The sequence below is a fragment of the Protomyctophum parallelum genome (genome assembly GCF_964188405.1).
Source record: "Protomyctophum parallelum genome assembly, chromosome: 11".
NCBI lineage: Eukaryota > Metazoa > Chordata > Actinopteri > Myctophiformes > Myctophidae > Protomyctophum > Protomyctophum parallelum.
Genome location: NC_139707.1, coordinates 23,616,790 through 23,634,841, shown reverse-complemented (window position 1 = coordinate 23,634,841; position 18,052 = coordinate 23,616,790). Strand labels below are relative to the sequence as shown.

The 18,052-nt window shown below is 40.6% G+C and overlaps 1 protein-coding gene across 1 annotated transcript; it reads right to left on the bottom strand.

The window, feature by feature from the left end:
* Positions 1–10,060: 10,060 nt before the first annotated feature.
* umps (uridine monophosphate synthetase) lies at positions 10,061–16,383 on the bottom strand. Its single transcript, XM_083776294.1, has 10 exons — positions 16,104–16,383; positions 15,383–15,536; positions 14,733–14,857; positions 14,417–14,604; positions 13,967–14,064; positions 13,677–13,837; positions 13,180–13,297; positions 12,688–12,863; positions 12,318–12,432; positions 10,061–11,857 (listed from the first exon to the last, which is right to left on the bottom strand). The coding sequence occupies exons 1-10, from the start codon at positions 16,251–16,253 to the stop codon at positions 11,679–11,681; spliced, it is 1,464 nt and encodes a 487-aa protein (XP_083632420.1). The 5' UTR covers positions 16,254–16,383; the 3' UTR covers positions 10,061–11,678.
* Positions 16,384–18,052: the final 1,669 nt, after the last annotated feature.

Here is an 18,052-nt window from a genome sequence, read left to right as displayed (position 1 = left end):
GTACCTGGCCTAGGGGGTGCCAAGATACACAACAAAAAACAGGGGAGTTTACCAAAGAAATATAATTTATTGATTAACAAAAAATAAGTAATCAAACGATAAATAATGAATAAACAGATGAAGTATGGAGATCAGTATGGTGTAGTGCGTGTATGCATGAGTGAAATGTATGTGTGTGCGTGTTGTATGTATTAACAGAAATGTTGAAAAGTGTGCATGGTGGAAAAGGTGCAGGAGGCAAATGAAAAGAACAGAACTGAGGAAGGACTGGAGAAGCAGGCATTTATAGGGCGTCGACACCCGGGCCCAGGTGCGAGCTGATCATCATTAGTAGCTCTGGTCCCCAATCCTATTGGATAGGGTAAACACAACATATACCAAAACCAGACAACCTAAGAGTAATATCATAATATAGGGAACCGTCACAATATCAATACTTTTGTACTTTTACTCAAGTAAATTTAGATTTCCAAACTTTTACTTGTAACAGATCAGTATTTCTACATTGCAGTATTGATACTTTTACCTAAGTAAATAGTGTGAGTATAGGATACTTTTTGCATGGTCCTAACTATAAGTTCTATTTAAAAGGAAAGTTGTAAGTCTACTCTTAACATAGAGAAGCCTCCCAGACTGAAAATAGGAGACGGTTCCACAGGAGAGGAGCCTGAAGCTTTTCAGATTATGACGGTGTGTGTGTGTGTGTGTGTGTGTGTGTGTGTGTGTGTGTGTGTGTGTGTGTGTGTGTGTGTGTGTGTGCGTGCGTGCGTGCGTGCGTGCGTGCGTGCGTGCGTGCGTGTTTGTGTGTGCATGTGCACATTTGTATTAGTGCATTAACACATTAGCCAAAGTAAAGCCAGATAGATTGCCTCACCACCATGCATGGTTACTGAATCCTCCAGCACTCCAACTCGCACGCACGCACGCACACTGCATGCCATATGGCATTAATGAGGTACTGGGGATCAAAGGTCAGTAAAAGTGGATGTATGAGGTTACAAAGTGGATGTTGACAGTTTAATGAGCTTACAAATCTCCCAAACCCACATGAACATTTCATTGTTAATTGTTCAAGCAGATGACAAATTAACCTAATTTACATATAAGAAATTAAGAACTGCTCCAAAAATCTAATGCACTGACACCCACGATTAGGAGATGATTGCTGGTATGAAACTCATTATATTATTTATTTATTATTCTTTTATTTCAAGATGTATTATTTTAAAGTCAAATTACTTGTAATTTTGCTTGAATGAGCAATGATTTTGAAGAAATGTATTTTAATCATATTTCAACGCATATACAGTATCACCTATACTATACTATACTATATATGGAATTGTATGCCGAGGTTTATAATCATCAGGATGAGTGCTTAATGCTTATGGCTCCACAAGCTGCTCCAGGGGAAGAGAGAACAAGGTACATGCTCTGGTTTTCTGGGTCAATATGAGTGGGTGCTATTTGAATAACCAGTGCACGCACGCACGCGCACGCACGCACGCACGCACGCACACACACACACACACACACACACACAGGCGCACACACAGGCGCACACACACACACACACACACACACACACACACACACACACACAGGCTCACACACACAGGCGCATGTGAATGTGAATGTGCATGTGCTTGGACTCACAGAAATGAGGCCTGCTTCAGGTGGAAGGTTGCTATAGAGACTAATCCAGGTGAGGACAATGTGAACAGCCTGTGATGGGTCCATGCAGGTGACATCTGTTCGTACCCGCATGCTGCTCTGTGAGTGGCCAGCCAGGCAGCTGAATGGTACAGTACACCAGTGGTTTTAAACTGCTGGTCCAGAGACAACCAGTGGTCCTTGAAGAGATTCCAAGTGGTCCCCAGCTAAATGATGGACAGTTGGTTGGTAACTAAATGGACCCTTATAGATCTATATTTTATGCTCTCAAGAGTTAAATTATTATATAAATCCGCATTCATTTATTTACAAGAAGTCTATACACAATTAGAGAATGTGGAAGAATAATTGTTATCTCTCCTATGGTACCAACATCAATACAGTACAAAATCTTATCCAACAACAACAACAATATTCAAAGTTTGGTGTCTGCGAGGCTAAATCTCATCAAATGGTGGTCCGTGGCACAAATGCTTGAAGTAAATACTCAAGTATTTAAAAGTACAAATTACAAAGTAAAACTTCTTTTTAATATCAATGCTGTATTGTAGTAGCCTATATAACATAAACAATCACACCTGTGTGAAGTGAGGGGCGCTCTTATCATTGATTCGTACATCATAATGATGTAAAATATGTCTATTTGCTCAGACACTGACGAAAATTCTCCATTCATTGTCATTGTCAATGGGAATTTAATGTTTGTGTAGGACAAGTGGCAAAAAACTACTTTCTGGCCTTGACAGCCCATACATCCAAACAGAAAAGTCCTATATTTGATTGCATTAAACGACATTACTCACTTTGCCACTTGATTTGCGCTCCCTTTATGCATGCACATACCCTCTATAAGCTATTTATACTGTATATTTTCGAAATCTGACATGAAAGGATCCTTCAGCTCAATGTGTATTGGCTTTCTTCCCCGAATCGCTTATACATTAACATTTTATTACCAGATAATTATATTTAGACGGAGGTTTAAGAAGGAATACTCACTAGTCACTATGTCTAGTTTACAAGCTTATTTAACCCACACACAGTAGAAATAATTAACCGAACAACAAACCGGAGGATCTAAATGCTAGGGTATCTCTAGCCATGTAAACCTCAAACAGAAACTAGCTTTAGAAACGCAGGCAGGCACCATGCTAATGAACAGGAGGGAGAGAACAGGGCAACAGGCCTCGGGGATTTGCATGGTCTGTCATTATCAGTAACCTCCTTAACTGTCAGAGCACACACAGCCTACAGGCAGCACTGACAAACTCTCACTCAGGCACGCACAAGCGCATGCACACACACACATATGCACACACACACGCACGCACGCACACACGCACGCACGCACGCACGCACGCACGTACACACGCACATACGCACACAGGTACGCACGCACGCACAGATACACACGCACACACACAGATACACATGTTCGTCAAAGTGTCTGTTTACACACAAACAGACCAAATAAAGTGTGGTTCCGCAGCAGTTCTAACATACAAAGTACCTGTTAAGCCTGATTGATTGATTGATTGATTGATTGATTGATTGATTGATTGATTGATTGATTGATTGGTTGGTTGGTTGACTGACTGACTGACTGACTGACTGACTGACTGACTGACTGACTGACTGACTGACTGACTGACTGACTGACTGACTGACTGACTGAAAATTGTATGACAGTTTTTCTGATTATTAACACACGTTTTTCACAACCTAATGGCATTCTCAAAACTGCACACACAAAACTGAAAACCTCACACACAAAATGTTAAACCCTGACTCTCCTTTTCCACGATGACTCTTTGCCATGAAATCTCTTAACTGTTTCCAAAATGGAACTCGCGTTTTCATTTGGTACAGTACACACAGCCATATTTTTAAATGACACACACATACCATTCATTGAGTACACACAACTAAGCATTTGCTGCCTCCTAAGCCTCCTCCATGGCCTGGAGCAGTGTGACCTGGCTCTGTGGGTTCCATTCATATACCTTCTACCTCCAAGCTGAAAAAAACCTCCTCAATAGAATTCAGGAAATGAGAATAAGGTGGAAGGTATAGATCGTAAAAATGTGGGTGGTCCTGGAACCACTCACGCACTTGAGCAGCCCGGTGGAAGCTCATTTTGTCTCAGATGACAATGTAGTCGATTCACTGTGGGTCATCTATGTGGTCAGGTGTTACCAACAAATTGCTCACCAGACCTGAATGTTTAGAGATTTGAATAGTTGTGTGTGAGATTTTACGTGATAAGTGTGTGCAACAACCGGACATTGTTTGTAGTGTTTGTGTGGACAACAAGGTGATGTGTAATTGACATCAGAGTCTAAAGAAGGAAAGTCAGAGTCTAATGCAGATAAGGGAGTGTGATGTATAGTGCAAATTGTGTCGAGTGATTAGATACATGAAGTGAAGGTTGTGCAAATTGTGCCAAGTTTCTGTGTGTAAACAATCGTGAAAAACTGTAACAGTTTGTAGAATAAGCACAGTTCAAGGAAAGCACAGTTCAATACAAGGTCTGGTAAGAGCAAATAATAGTTTTATATCACACCATTTGACAAAGGTGCTATAAAACACAGTTTTCCCCTTACGAGACATGTACAGAACATTTAGCACTATTGTTGTGTAATGGGCAAAAGGTATGCACTATATACAGGTAGCTGCCTAAGACACATACTGAACTGTTGTGTAGATTATACATACAGGCGTAAACTAGAAACACATAGACACACAGCCTCAGGGAAACAATTGTTGTTCCACTCAGAGATACAAGCTGGGCGCTGGCAATCATTATGATGTTTGTCATGTCAAGATACAAACAGCGGTTAGGATAGTAAATGCACTAAATGGTACTGTGTGTGTGTGTGTGTGTGTGTGTGTGTGTGTGTGTGTGTGTGTGTGTGTGTGTGTGTGTGTGTGTGTGTGTGTGTGTGTGTGTGTGTGTGTGTGTGTGTGTGTGTGTGTGTGTGTGTGTGTGTGTGTGTGTGTGTGTGGATACATAATAGTAACCAGCAGAAGAGGGGTTATACAGTGATGCAGTAGCCGCAAAGTAAATGATATACTATACTAGTTCTAGATTTTGATAGTACTAATTACATACTATCACTTGAAACATTAAAGTGGTGAACACATTAATGCATTAATTAACACACATAATAATAATAGGATTGTGAAACAGGCCATTCTGCATAATGAGCACACAATTCTGAAAGTACCGGTATGTTTTGATGCCAATACCTTTGTACTGTTACTTTAAAGTAAAATGTTAGAGAGCTTTTACATTACTGCATTGTGGTAGACCCACTGCTAAATTGCAAAGTAGGCCTACATCTTCCACCACTTATAGTGTCGTAATTTTGAAATGTAACACCCCAATTCATACTTTCATTGTTTGTTTGTTTGTTTTTACTTTTCTTTGTCATTTGTCACCATTGAACACAGAATGCTGGTGGAGTCAGTAGGTAGCAGTGGTTCAGAATTAACAGATGTTAGGGGTACAACAGTTATTCAAACTAAAGCGGGAAAAAAAATGATTAACAATCTATCCCTAGTTTAGATATGTCATTATAGGTGAAAAGTTTCAAAAGACAACATAAAATAAATAGCAGATCTGCAAGGTCGCATCACATTGTGACATGTTGTGAGCTTGCGTTGAAGATCTGCTATTTTCACTACTTTTTCAAGATCCCGTGAGTATAAAATATGGCATATGTGGTTATTCAATTCAGTGGCATGCAATACAAAAATACTAGTATGTAAGTAAGTAAAAAATACTATCAAGTTTCTTGATTATTCGATTCATCGAAAAAGTGATCAATAGACCAATGAAATCACTGAGAAAACAATGGATTGTTGCAGCCCTAAATACGACATGGCCGTTGGAGTATAGGGTGTAGCCACAGCAGGACCAGGTGTGACAGTCGGTCCATTGCGAGGAACGGTAACCAGGATACTGAAGAGTGTGAGCCTTTCCCTTCCTCCGGCTTTAAACAAATATTGACTGGAGCTGCAAGCTGGGACAAACAGGCTCACAGCTACACAGCTAAATAATGAAGGTGCAGGACAGGTTTTCACATAATGACTCCATCTAACAGTGTGACATATTCTATGTGAAGGCCACGATGTCTTAGCAACTTTCTGAGGCGATTTAAGAATTTTTAATTTTTATTTAATTCACTGTGAAGTGCACAATGGGCCATAATATAGGAAATGGACATTTTTTCCGTTGTAACATTGAAGTACTCCATGGACTTAAATATTGCTGTGCAGGCCTGGTCAGTTAGTACATAATAGATGAAGAGTTTGGGAGTAGACAGTGAGACCAGTAGAGAGGTATATGGACAATTACGATGGGATCACTCAACTCACGTTCATTAACCTTGTGCTTTTATCCAGTGATCACAGTAACATGTCGATCTTGTGTGTTATTATTTGCATCTAACAAGTCCTTTAACAATATAGCACACTGCCAGTGTCAAAGCACTGGATAATTTCCTGACTGGTTGGTAAAAGTGAGCAGATTTATTCTAACATTGAAGGTTTCCTGTAGTCTCAGGCTGAGCTGTAAAGTCTACTGTACATTAGAACTACACAGACTAGCGTGAAGTCCAGTCATTTTTCAACTATTTTTTTAATATGCAAATGTCTTGCTTATCAGTTATTCCAATGACTACATCATGCAACAGAAACCTGTCAGAGGGGTTTTATGCCCTATAAGACATGGTAACACTTCAACAGAAACCTGTCAGAGGGGTTTTATGCCCTATAAGACATGGTAACACTTCAACAGAAACCTGTCAGAGGGGTTTTATGCCCTATAAGACATGGTAACACTTTCAATGAAAGAAACAACAGAAACCTGTCAGAGGGGTTTTATGCCCTATAAGACATGGTAACACTTCAACAGAAACCTGTCAGAGGGGTTTTATGCCCTATAAGACATGGTAACACTTCAACAGAAACCTGTCAGAGGGGTTTTATGCCCTATAAGACATGGTAACACTTCAATGAAAGAGGAATGAACTATACTGAAATGTTTTGACAATGGTCGGTTGATTCCATATCTGTGCATTTCCATTAACATTACTTTTTGCAGTAAAGCCAACACAAAAGGCTTTTGAATCAACAATGTTCATAACTTCTAGTTTATTGCAGTTAGATAAAAATAAAAATTAACTTTCAAACAATAAGAATACTATAGTTAATTAAACACAAAAATACAATAATAAAAAAGTCAATAAAGGGAGAATAAGATTGAACAGTACAGTGGGCATATATTTGTGATGGCTACAGGCAGAGTATATCGCCACATCCAAATGGCAGATGGTTCCTTATCATGGCTGGCGTGTGTGTGTGTGTGTGTGTGTGTGTGTGTGTGTGTGTGTGTGTGTGGTTAATGGTTAGTTAATGATTAACATAACCTTCCCATTAAGCCCATCTCTCTTCTGGTGTGTTGCCTGCAGGCTGCAGCCTCCCTTCATGACGTAGGAGATGCTCTAATGAATAGGTCCCCACAGTGGAAAAATATACTATTGTCATGAATGTCCCAATGGAAAAGTGATTACTGTGAGACGTAAAATTATATTATGAGTCCTGAGTGTTTTCCTCCATACTAGAAAGGCAGAATACTGCATAGGCTCTTATCCATTCAAAAGGTGAAAAGATGATGATCATGTACACCGATTAACACTGCAATTCATAACTTAAAACGTTATTTTAGCCATTCTGTGTGGTAGCTTAATAATAATAGTAATAGAATATAACTAACACATCTGCAGTGCGTGGTTGGAGGTGGTCTCCCTGCAGTTCCATTGAGACATGCATACTCGACTCGTTGACAAGTAACGCATGTCTGAAGCTCATAAGTGCAATATCTCGCCTATAGTCAAAATGGGGATGAGCAGGAGACATTTTGATCTCACATGCGCGAGATAGAGGTTTCAATCTTGTGTATATACTAGGACAAGATATCATATGGATAGTAACTTTAAATATGATTGTTCACGGTTTGACCACTTTGTAGTGCTCAATAGCCATCACATGTCTTCCAATGCAGGAGATGAGAATCAACACTGCTGCTGCATTAAAAAGGCATTGTCCTGAGGGGACTGCCACACAGGAAACATTAGTTAGTTATTTAACACAGACTCGACTCTATCTCATCATAATTATTGTCTCTATAGCCTAAACGATGATATCTTGAACTCTATACATATAGGATATACATGTAGGCCGGCGCTATAGTATGTCAACTTACAATTGTTCTCAATTCTAACACCATAGGCCTATATACTCAATAACCCCCCCCCCCCCCCCAAAAAAACACATATATCTTTTTATCTCATTAAAAAAAAACTCCTGATAGTCAAGAAACTGATCTTATAGGCTAGACCTTTCTTGTATAATCCTATAGTGTGAGTTAATTGGCCAGCAAATTAGGTGACCCCTAGTCTGTATGAAATAGTCTATTCAGTATTCACCTGTTGCTTTAGGTTTAGCCTACTATAGATGGCAATGAGGAAAGGGGTCCCCCTCCCCACCCCCCAATAAAAATAGAGAAAAGAAAAATAAATAAATCCGTAAAAGCAATACAAATGAAACAGTATTTGTGTTTGTTTAAATTCTGGGACTGACAATAGGCTATTGTCTGTCAATGATGCTCTTCAATGGTGGGAGGTAAAAAATAAAATAAAATAAAAAAAGAAGAAGATGAAGATCTTCGACATTCCTCTTCTTCAGTCGCCAACCTGTATCTGCATAACGCGAGCCGAACGAACAAAACTTCATCTTCAGGTATTGTGCGTGAGGCTCAACGTGAGGCAAATACAGACAACGAAAAGTAACGAAAATGTCCGAATGTCTTGATGGTTCCGTGTCTCGGTCTCATGTGGTTTCTGTCCGACCTTAGAAACAGATGAGGGAACAAAAGTTAAGAGCAGCTATTACAAAAACAACGTTTTAAACGAATTTAAATAGCCTACATGCTACATACAACTTCAGTCAGCCTACCTTTTAGCCTACTGTGGGAGCAGGTGAAAAAGAGCTACACTCAGTTAAACTTTTGCGCGCATCTTAAGGCCTATAGTCACACTGAATGTCTGCGGCTGGTGGCAGGTATACACCTTTTATACCTCAAGTCCTCAACAGTATCTCTCTCTCTCTCTCTCTCTCTCTCTCTCTCTCTCTCTCTCTCCTGGCTATTCCACATCAAATGGGAGGGTAAGTGTGTGTGGATCCTCGTGGCGCGCGCATAGAGCACAGACACCTGTCGCACGGTGCGTTGCTCTGATCCAATATTGACACAAGGGGGAAGGGTGAGAGAAAGGCCGCACACACACACACACACACACACACACACACACACACACACACACACACACACACACACACACAAGCCTCTCTCACCGTCCATTATCGTTACCGATCCTTTCCCTCTCTATGCAAACCGGCCCCCGCCCCTTCACTGTCTCCCCCCCCCCCCTCCCTTCTACCACGCAGCACATCTGACCTTTGTGCCAGCCCTGATGATGATCCACGGGAGGAGAAAGGAAGCATTGAAAGGTAACTTCATTCATTCAGCTTGTTAGTCATGTCATAGAGAAGCCCGCCCCACCTGCCGACTTCGGCTGTGTATCCGTCAGTCTTGTTCAGCGCTCGGCCCAATCATTTACACATCATTTCCATATCATATGGCTTGCAAATAGGTTCCTACCGGCCGGGCTATTGCCAGCTCGCTGGGCACACCCTGCCCCCAGTGCCCACCAAAACTTTGGAACGAACTCAACGAAGTTATGGAATTGGGCAAGCCGCAACTCATATTGTTGAGTCTGTCAAAATGCGTTTGTAGCTTACATATTGATGAAAGAATAACCTGGTTTGTGGTTGGCATATAGGCCTATGTGAGTAGCCTATAAGCTACTTCTCATCGCATCCTGTCTATTTATATTCATAAGCTATACACAAAATACACAAAGCGCTGCTGGACACTTCTTTTGCAAGCATTCATAGTATAGGCTACTGTAGCCTATGCAATAGTGTCTGTCGTATAAGTGACTATGTGGCCATTGCTTTAAGTAATGTCAACACTGGAGGGGGACATTGTGTTCTTGCATATATAGATTTAATGCCTTTTCTGTCCTAAAATCACCCAACCACTTAGTCACTGGACTTCATGGAAAGTGATAAAACATCTAGAAACATAATTAGAAACCTTATACCTAGACATTTTGCAGCACTCATGCATACTTTGCATATAGTTATATTTAGCCTATACTGTAAAAGTAAATGGAAAGCCAATTTTTTTTATTAATTACAGAGGCTGTCAAAATGCATTTCAAATTACACATGATCGGTATAATACTACACACATATTAAATGATATGTTTATTTAATTAAAGTGTCATTCCACAAAAGGCAACAATTTAATTGTCATGAAAGGACACAATAATAGGAGGGAAAATACTGACAAAACAAGGACATACCAAGGTATCAGAGCAAAAGAGTGGACAGTTCAGTGTCAAGAGGGACATCCAGAAGGGAGGAGCTGCGTCCCCCTGGCCGTCAGGTGGCACTCCCACAGCGGCCAGGGGCAAAGGCCCACTGGTGACAGAATGCCCTGAGAGTATACGGACACCCCAGGCACCTAAAAGGCCTATTCATACTCCACTTTTAGGTGATAAGGTGACCACCAAAACAGTTGTTAGTAAAAACAGAGATGTACTGGGGTGAGTGTCTTATCACTGCAGCGACATCATGTTGTAGTTTTCGGTGGTCACCTTATCACCTAAAACTGGAGTATGAATAGGCCTTAAGGCGACAGACAAGCTGGAATCACCGTCCGGGCAGGGACCAGAGACCCAAAAAGCCCATACATTTTTCATTTTCCAGACCTTGAAAAGTATTAAATAAAATTCCATACCTTTCCATACTTGCGTAGGAACCCTGCAAAAGTCACACCATTTAATGGCATGTAAACTCCTGCCACAACCATTTTGTAAGATTATATACAGTAAGACACACACTTTGCATTCCTGTCTGAGGATATGTTGTGAATAAAACATGAAATTAAAAAGGTCTTTATCCCTTAAAACAGTAGGAATGCTCCAATTCATAATGACTGAGTGGCATGTCCGTAGACCAATAACTAAACACCATGTTAACTGCATATGTTTTGACGAGTATCAAAGTCTAAATCTATTTAAGTTGAATTCAGAACTTTCAGTGTGCACGATGAGTTCATTTCAGTTTTAAACTAGATTTGCCCCACTTGTTCCCTTACAGGTTTTATGACATTCATTTTCATTTATTTTTCTTTTTTCTTTTAGGTTTTATGACCTCAATTACACCCAAAAAACCTGAACATTCAGTGGATTTTCTGTGGTCTGAAGTTTTCTTTGGGGTTTTTTGGGCCTTTTGAGCTACAATGAAAACAGGCAACACAGGGAAACAGTGACATCTGCTGGCAAATCCCATTGACATATATGGAATTTGCAGTAAGTGATGTCACTTACTGCCGGCAAATCAGAGCACCTGTTTGAGCCAGAAAACCCCAGATCACAGAAAATCTACTGAATGTTAAAAGTTCATGTTTTTTGGGTGCCATGTCTTTTTTGGTACGAGTAAGGATCATGGTGCAAAATCTATCAAAGATGTTTTTTTATACAACAAACTGAAACCACCAAATACTGTCCATGCTGTGACCATATAAAGATATACCTAAAGGGACCATAACTGTTAACCCGATTTCTACAAGCATTAGTATTGTCAGTGAATTCAATCATGAATGTGATGTTTATTGATTTAGTTCTATTTTATGTATCAAATGAGAAATCGCCCCTACCATCCAGTACCAAATGTGTTTTGTTCACAGAAGCATCATTATCGAAAGCAAATCAATTCTGGACTAGATCTACAAAGTTTGATCAACCTGCTAATTCCGTGAGAAATGAAAGTTTGCACTTAGCATTTATGATACGGACACAACCTCTGATTTGTTATTGGCTAGTCCGACCAAGTCTCTTAATGTAGGCTTCCCATCCTGACTTCCTGTACAACTCGGCAGTCTCCAGCCTATTAGAGGCCCCCAAGATACCCCGTCCAACAATGATGACATCAGAGCCTTTGTTACAGATAACTTCTTCTGGGCTGGTGTACTGCTGTCCCAGCTCATCGCCTACAAAGAAAGGATATAGGTGAGAGATCAGAGCAGAGGGGTGAATACTGAGCTGAAATTTTACTTAACAGTAGATTCCTTGTATAACAGCACCACCCTGTGGTAGACAGTGGCAAGCTCTGAACATTGTGTCATCAATTTCTTTCTTTCACTACAGTGACTGAAGTTTAATCACTTAAACCCTATACTCAATTGACCGGATTCTACGGCGCTCTATACTAGCCCCCCACCTGTTTTTTCTCTTACACTATAGGTTCTCTATAAATAGCTGATCTACAAGCTCACAGCAACATGACGCAATGCAATTCTGACCCAATGTTGACCCCAGAATAGGGACACGATAGGGTTCATGTGGGTTCATGTGATTAAATATATTAAAGACATTTTACTTCATAATTCAAATGATACATAACTAAATCTAAGACAGGTCCAAAACAGAAGTCACTAGAAGTCAATTAACCTCCAGCTTGCATCTGCACCCCAGGAGTCATGTGGATGAACTCTGGTTGTTTGCTAATCTTTGACGTGCAGATAAACCCAAGAACAAAGTCTGGCTGCTCCTCTGCCATCTTCAGCTATAGAAGAAAAATAACACGCAAGTGATACACTGTGAGAAACAAACAGTATTATCAACAAATCTGAGATTAATTCAATTAAACCATCATGATATATAGTCATGCTTTTAACCATTTTCAAACTGGCATCCATATTATAGGCAATATTTTCTGAAATTTAAAATAGGCAATCGTTTCAGCACGATGAATTCTCATGACACCGTCATACAACAAACAAAAAACAGGGCTTAAGTGTTTAAGGGAAGACATGCTTACCACTGCCTGTGTGTATTCACCAGCAGCCAGTGAACCCTGGGAGCTCATCTGTGCTATGAGCAGACAGCCTCGCCCCATTGGCTTGCCCACAGCACTCAGCCCCTTCACTACTCCGGGACCTGGAACAGCATGGGCATTCACTATGTGGGACCACGACGCGATTTGGTATAAACCCCCTGAGGAAAAGGATAATCACAGAAATTAGTAATGATTTTGTGTTTTACCAAGACATCGCCATTCAGGGGCGCCCCGCGCCCAGATGGCATATAAAAGCGAAACAAGTGACCTGTTCCCACCAATTAACAGTATGCCAAATAGTGTTAAGTAAACATTCTTTTTTTGTGTCAAGTTATGTTAAAAGCAGCTTCAGGTTATTTTCAACAATGAATGAACCTGGCAGCTCAGCACATATTATTGTATTTCCATACGCTACAACTGAAGAGAAACTCCCATGACCAACAATGTCTACTAAAACCTCTGTCATTTTCTTACCTTCATACTGGTGTTTCACCGTGTTCCCAATGTCTGCAAACTTGCGGTCCTCAAAGATGAGGAAGTTGTGTTTCTCAGCCAGGGCCTTCAGTGCTTGACTGAAGCTTGGTGTGTAGTCCTGCATTTAGAGAGAACCACCATTTTAGCTTTGATGTTGCTCATTTGTTTTGTCTTGTCCTGATTGGGATGAGTTTGGACAGAGCATGGAATAAGGGGATTGAGGAGTAGACAATGCTACATGAAAAGTAATGCAAGATATTGCTTTATAACCTCATCACCTCGTGATTTGTTTCCATCCCTTTGCCTGCAGTATAATAGGTTAGGTGGATACTATGTTGTTTAAAAGGGGGAAAAGATCCCCCCCAATCATTTATTGTTCAGTTACAGAAATTTCTGAAAGAGGGCTATTCTGGCCTTTGGGTGGTCTTTAAACATGCACTCTATCCTGTTTAACTGGCTCCCTTCCTGGCAGTGGCAGATGCCTGTAGGTCGCCTACCTGAAGGATGTCCACATGGGTTTTAAGGAGGCATATCTTTGGACCCAGAAGGTCGGCCAGCTGGAGCAGCTCTTCGCAGCCCATCACATCGGCTGAGACACACAGGTTTGACTGCTTCTCTTCAATAATTCTCAGTAGCTTGGATGCCAGGGGGTGGATGTCTGGAAGTAAAAGCGTTATTCAAATGTGATATTAATATACAGATCCACAAATGTCGCCGATATTAGCATTTCTGTAGGACCTTTAGTCCTCCAATGGAATGTTACAGCTTTATACACAATGCAACATACTGGGTAGTTTTGCTCTGTCTTCATAGCTCAGTTCCTCGCTCTGGTCTTTACATGGTTTCTTGGTGACAGGAGAACCATTACCATTCTCCTCCTTAGTGCTGAATAGGCAAGAACATTTAAAAGTTGGGCTCAGGTGAATGTCACAGAGGGCAGGCAGAGCAATGTCTAATCTCACATAGACACATGCACAGCACATAAACCCTTTTAGGTCTTTCACAATAATAAAACACAATAAACGTTCTTTCACGCGTTTCAACGTAATCGGTCATCCTCATCTTACGTTGAAAAGGTGTCCGTTGCTCTGTCTGGATGAGGCAAATAAATATAAGTGAAAGGACATTTATTGAGTTTTGGCTGTTTGGGCCGTGCTGAGACTTTTACTTAATTCAGAGTGTTGCAGGCGTTACATTTTCTCTTAATATTAAAAACACCACCACCTAAGTGTTGTACCTAAAAGTATTGTTGTCCATTATGAATTTGCGTACGTTCTGGGCAGTACAGGAATCGATGCGTTCAGCTGCCAGCAGCACATTGAGCAGCTTAAACATGGAGATGATTGGGTAGAGGGTGATTCCCTTAGAGGCCAACTTCTCCACACCGCCTTGTGCTCTGTCCATTAGCACAATCGCATCAGTCACCTTCAACCACGACAAATTATAAGGTTAGTTTTAAATGACAGAAAATTATTCTACATTCTCACACTGAGCATTTCTTTGGGTTCGCTCATTATAATTAGTATTACCATTAATAGCTTATTTTAATATACCTTCAGTCCCTCTTTGTAGAGCACCTCAGCAGTCTCTAGGATGCTCGTGCCACTGGTCACGGTGTCCTCAATGATCAGACAAGTGTCACCCTCACGAACTGTCCCCTCCACCATACGCTTGGTGCCTAGGGGTTTACATTACACAATTATAGCACCTTAACTAATGTCCATAAGTATATACTGTAAAATGCACAGAATACATCTGCTGTTATGCTCACTCACCTTTGTTATCTCAGGTATTATATGTAAATACTTTAACTAGATCCCCCCCCCCCCCCCCCCTCCTCCCTTCTTCCCTTTATTTTTCTATGGGGGAAGAAAATGATACGATGGGAACCATGCACAAAAACTAATTTCACTCACTCTTGTAAATCTGTAATGTGACAATAAAGCTGATTCTATTGTTTTGACTAATGTTTCGGCTAAAGTGCACAATTTAATTCCTTAAAATGCAAAAACCTTTGCATTTTGCAACCCTACCCTCTACGTTCAGTTAATTCAAAGTATAAGATAACTGAGCTACAAAATGTACTATACAAATCACTTTTTGTTTCATGTCAAATTCATATGCCAACAGAGATGTGGTCAAAGGTAACTGTAGTGTGTACACACACACACACACACACACACACACACACACACACACACACCATAGTCCTTGGCCTCCTTTCGTCTGATGAGCATGGGTAGTTCATGTGTGGAACAAATGATTGTAGCCAAGGGCAGAGCAGTGTATGGAACTCCACACACAGAGTCAAACTGAAGCTCCTCTTCTAGTGCGCGTTGGTAAATGAGACCAGACACCTGTACAGAACACAGATTGGTTAAGCATGGAGCTATAAACTGACAGAAGCCTACTTCTGTTGCAGTGAAGAAATATTAAGTTTGATCAACTGTTCAGTGAATCTACTAGATTATTTGCAAAACAAGCCCCCAAAACATTTCGCTGCTTCTAATTAGTGACAAATAGAAGTTGGATTCTCCATCCTGGCTACATCAGGCATGTTGCAGTATGTGGCTTTTTATAGGCAAGGGCAGAGAACACTTTGACAACTTTGGTAAACCATATTCGATTCCAGTTGGATGTTGGTGGTTGAAAAACACAAATGCATTAACAGTAGTGTTTTTGTGCGTGTGAGTGTGACCGAGTGGCCTGTGGATCCAGTCTCGTCTACTCAACACTTGTACATGTTGTAGCCTACTTGTTCATTTAAACTAGAATGAATAACTATCAGTAGAGTGTGCATGTGAAGTCACCGTTCTACAGTACCACCGAATAGGAATTAGAAAAGGTCTCTTAATCTCTTTTAAAGCATAGACTCTTCCACAGTCTAAACGACATGTGATGCTGCAAAGATAACACGTGTTTACCTGGTTCATGAGAGCTGGATGAGACACAAGCACTCTCAAGTCGATATAAATTGGCGTCAACATGCCACACTTCAACTTGTATTGCCCAAATTTAACGGCATTGACATCGTGAAGTTTCAAGATTAGACTGTCCAGACAGACGTTTTCCATCTTTGATCTGAATATTTCCAGCAGTAGCTCTGGAGGGACCACGTACAACTCTTCGGTCGTACAGCTATATGGTACAGCTCACGTTGTTTTCCCTCTCCTCGAGTCCTCGCCCCGAAAGTCAGCCGTGGCTGCTGTGGTGTGGTGTGGTCGCCTTCAGTTCGGAAACTCTTCCGTTGATGAGCACCATGGATGCGCACTCGCACTGCTCAGTGCGCAAAGCATCCTGGGCTTTGAAGTCTTTTCACCGTTGTGAGCATGTAGATTGGCTATTTGTGAAATCAAATGACACATTTCAAAATACATTCTGCAATCTTCATAATGAGTACTTTTACTTTTGGTTCATGTCCTTAATTATATGTCGATGCCACTACTTTACTCAAAGCGAAATTTACAGTAAAAGCTAGCACTACACAATGACATTTTCAATTTGCTTGTAACAGCATTTCTATACATCCAGAATCTATTGTTATAGATCAATGTTTGTTTTGTAAACGCCATTGACAATGAAGGAAACATTTTCGTCATATGTGCCTCATTACTTCATATTGTCTCTTTATTGTTAATGGCGTTTAATGTCTGTGTTGGCTCAGCATTTCTTTTACATCACCATTACATCACCTAATCAACATGAGTTAGACTTTAATATATTAGTCACTTCACACGGGTGTGATCTTTTTCTCTAAAGATACCTTTAACATCTGCTGTAGGCCTACATTCTAGCTATTCTAATAAGCTGCCAGTCTGCCACAAAACAATGTCATAAAGGGTATAGAAAAAAATGGAGGAAAAGTAGGGAATACTGTACTGTAGGCCTAGGTAGGTGGAAATTAAGGGCCCAATGTCTCACACATGAACATGTATAAGACCTTTTGTCTGTGAACTGAAACTTTGTCCCAGCAGGACATGGAAGAACCTCCACCCCAAACGCTTCACATTTTGGTCTATAACTCACATTGACAAGTAAATTAGCCTTTTTTCTTTCTTTCTTATTTTCTGCTACATATTTTTGAGGGGTTCCAGCCCGTCCTACACAGGTTTAATGTTTGTCTTTAGTTTGTTTTGTAGGTTATTTTTTTCCCATTGACAATGAAGGGAAATGTACGTCATAATGTGCCTCATTACGTCATATTGTCTCTTTATTGTTAATGGTGTTTAATGTTTGTGTTTGCACCGTTTGTTTTACATCACCATTACATCACCATCACCATCACTAATCAACATGAGTTAGACTTAATATATTAGCGCCCCTCACTTCACATGGGTGTGATTTGTTTTGTCTGAAACCCACGCAAATCGGTACACATTATTTATCATGCAGTGATGTGATCAAGCAGATCAAGCAGCAACAGTCAGATATTTCATATTCCTTTCCAATTGCCTATACAAAGGTTTGCATGAAGGATCCATCTTCCAAAGAAATGCCACAAATCCTGAACACATGCAATCAATCTGCCAAAATTGAAATGACACATTGAGGGATCTGTACATTCTAGCTATTCTAATAAGCCGAAATTTCACTTTCTCAACTCATATGAGGCGCCAGTGAGCCACAAATGTTTGTTGTCGGGCTAGGGTGGGCTGCATGCCGGGGGTTCCCCCTTTTAATGATGAAATCTTAAAGTATTGCAATCCAATTCAAGTGAGATTTATGTTTAGTTATTGTATATTTAACATTATGGTTAAAACATTTGAGAGCTTCTTCTCTGCTGTCAGTGCCTGCTGTGTTGTCGGGCTGTCGAATGCCCTAAAGCCTGCCATGCACAGCGACCAGATCGATCTGTCTGTCTGTGTGTCTGTCT

Coding starts and splice junctions, on each gene's coding strand:
- umps (XM_083776294.1), bottom strand. CDS start 16,253: ATGGAAAACGTCTGTCTGGACAGTCTAATCTTGAAACTTCACGATGTC. Junction 12,864..13,179: donor GGTGAAACACCAGTATGAAG/GTAAGAAAATGA, acceptor CCTTTTCCTCAG/GGGGTTTATACCAAATCGCG. Junction 12,433..12,687: donor GTGAATACACACAGGCAGTG/GTAAGCATGTCT, acceptor TTTCTTCTATAG/CTGAAGATGGCAGAGGAGCA.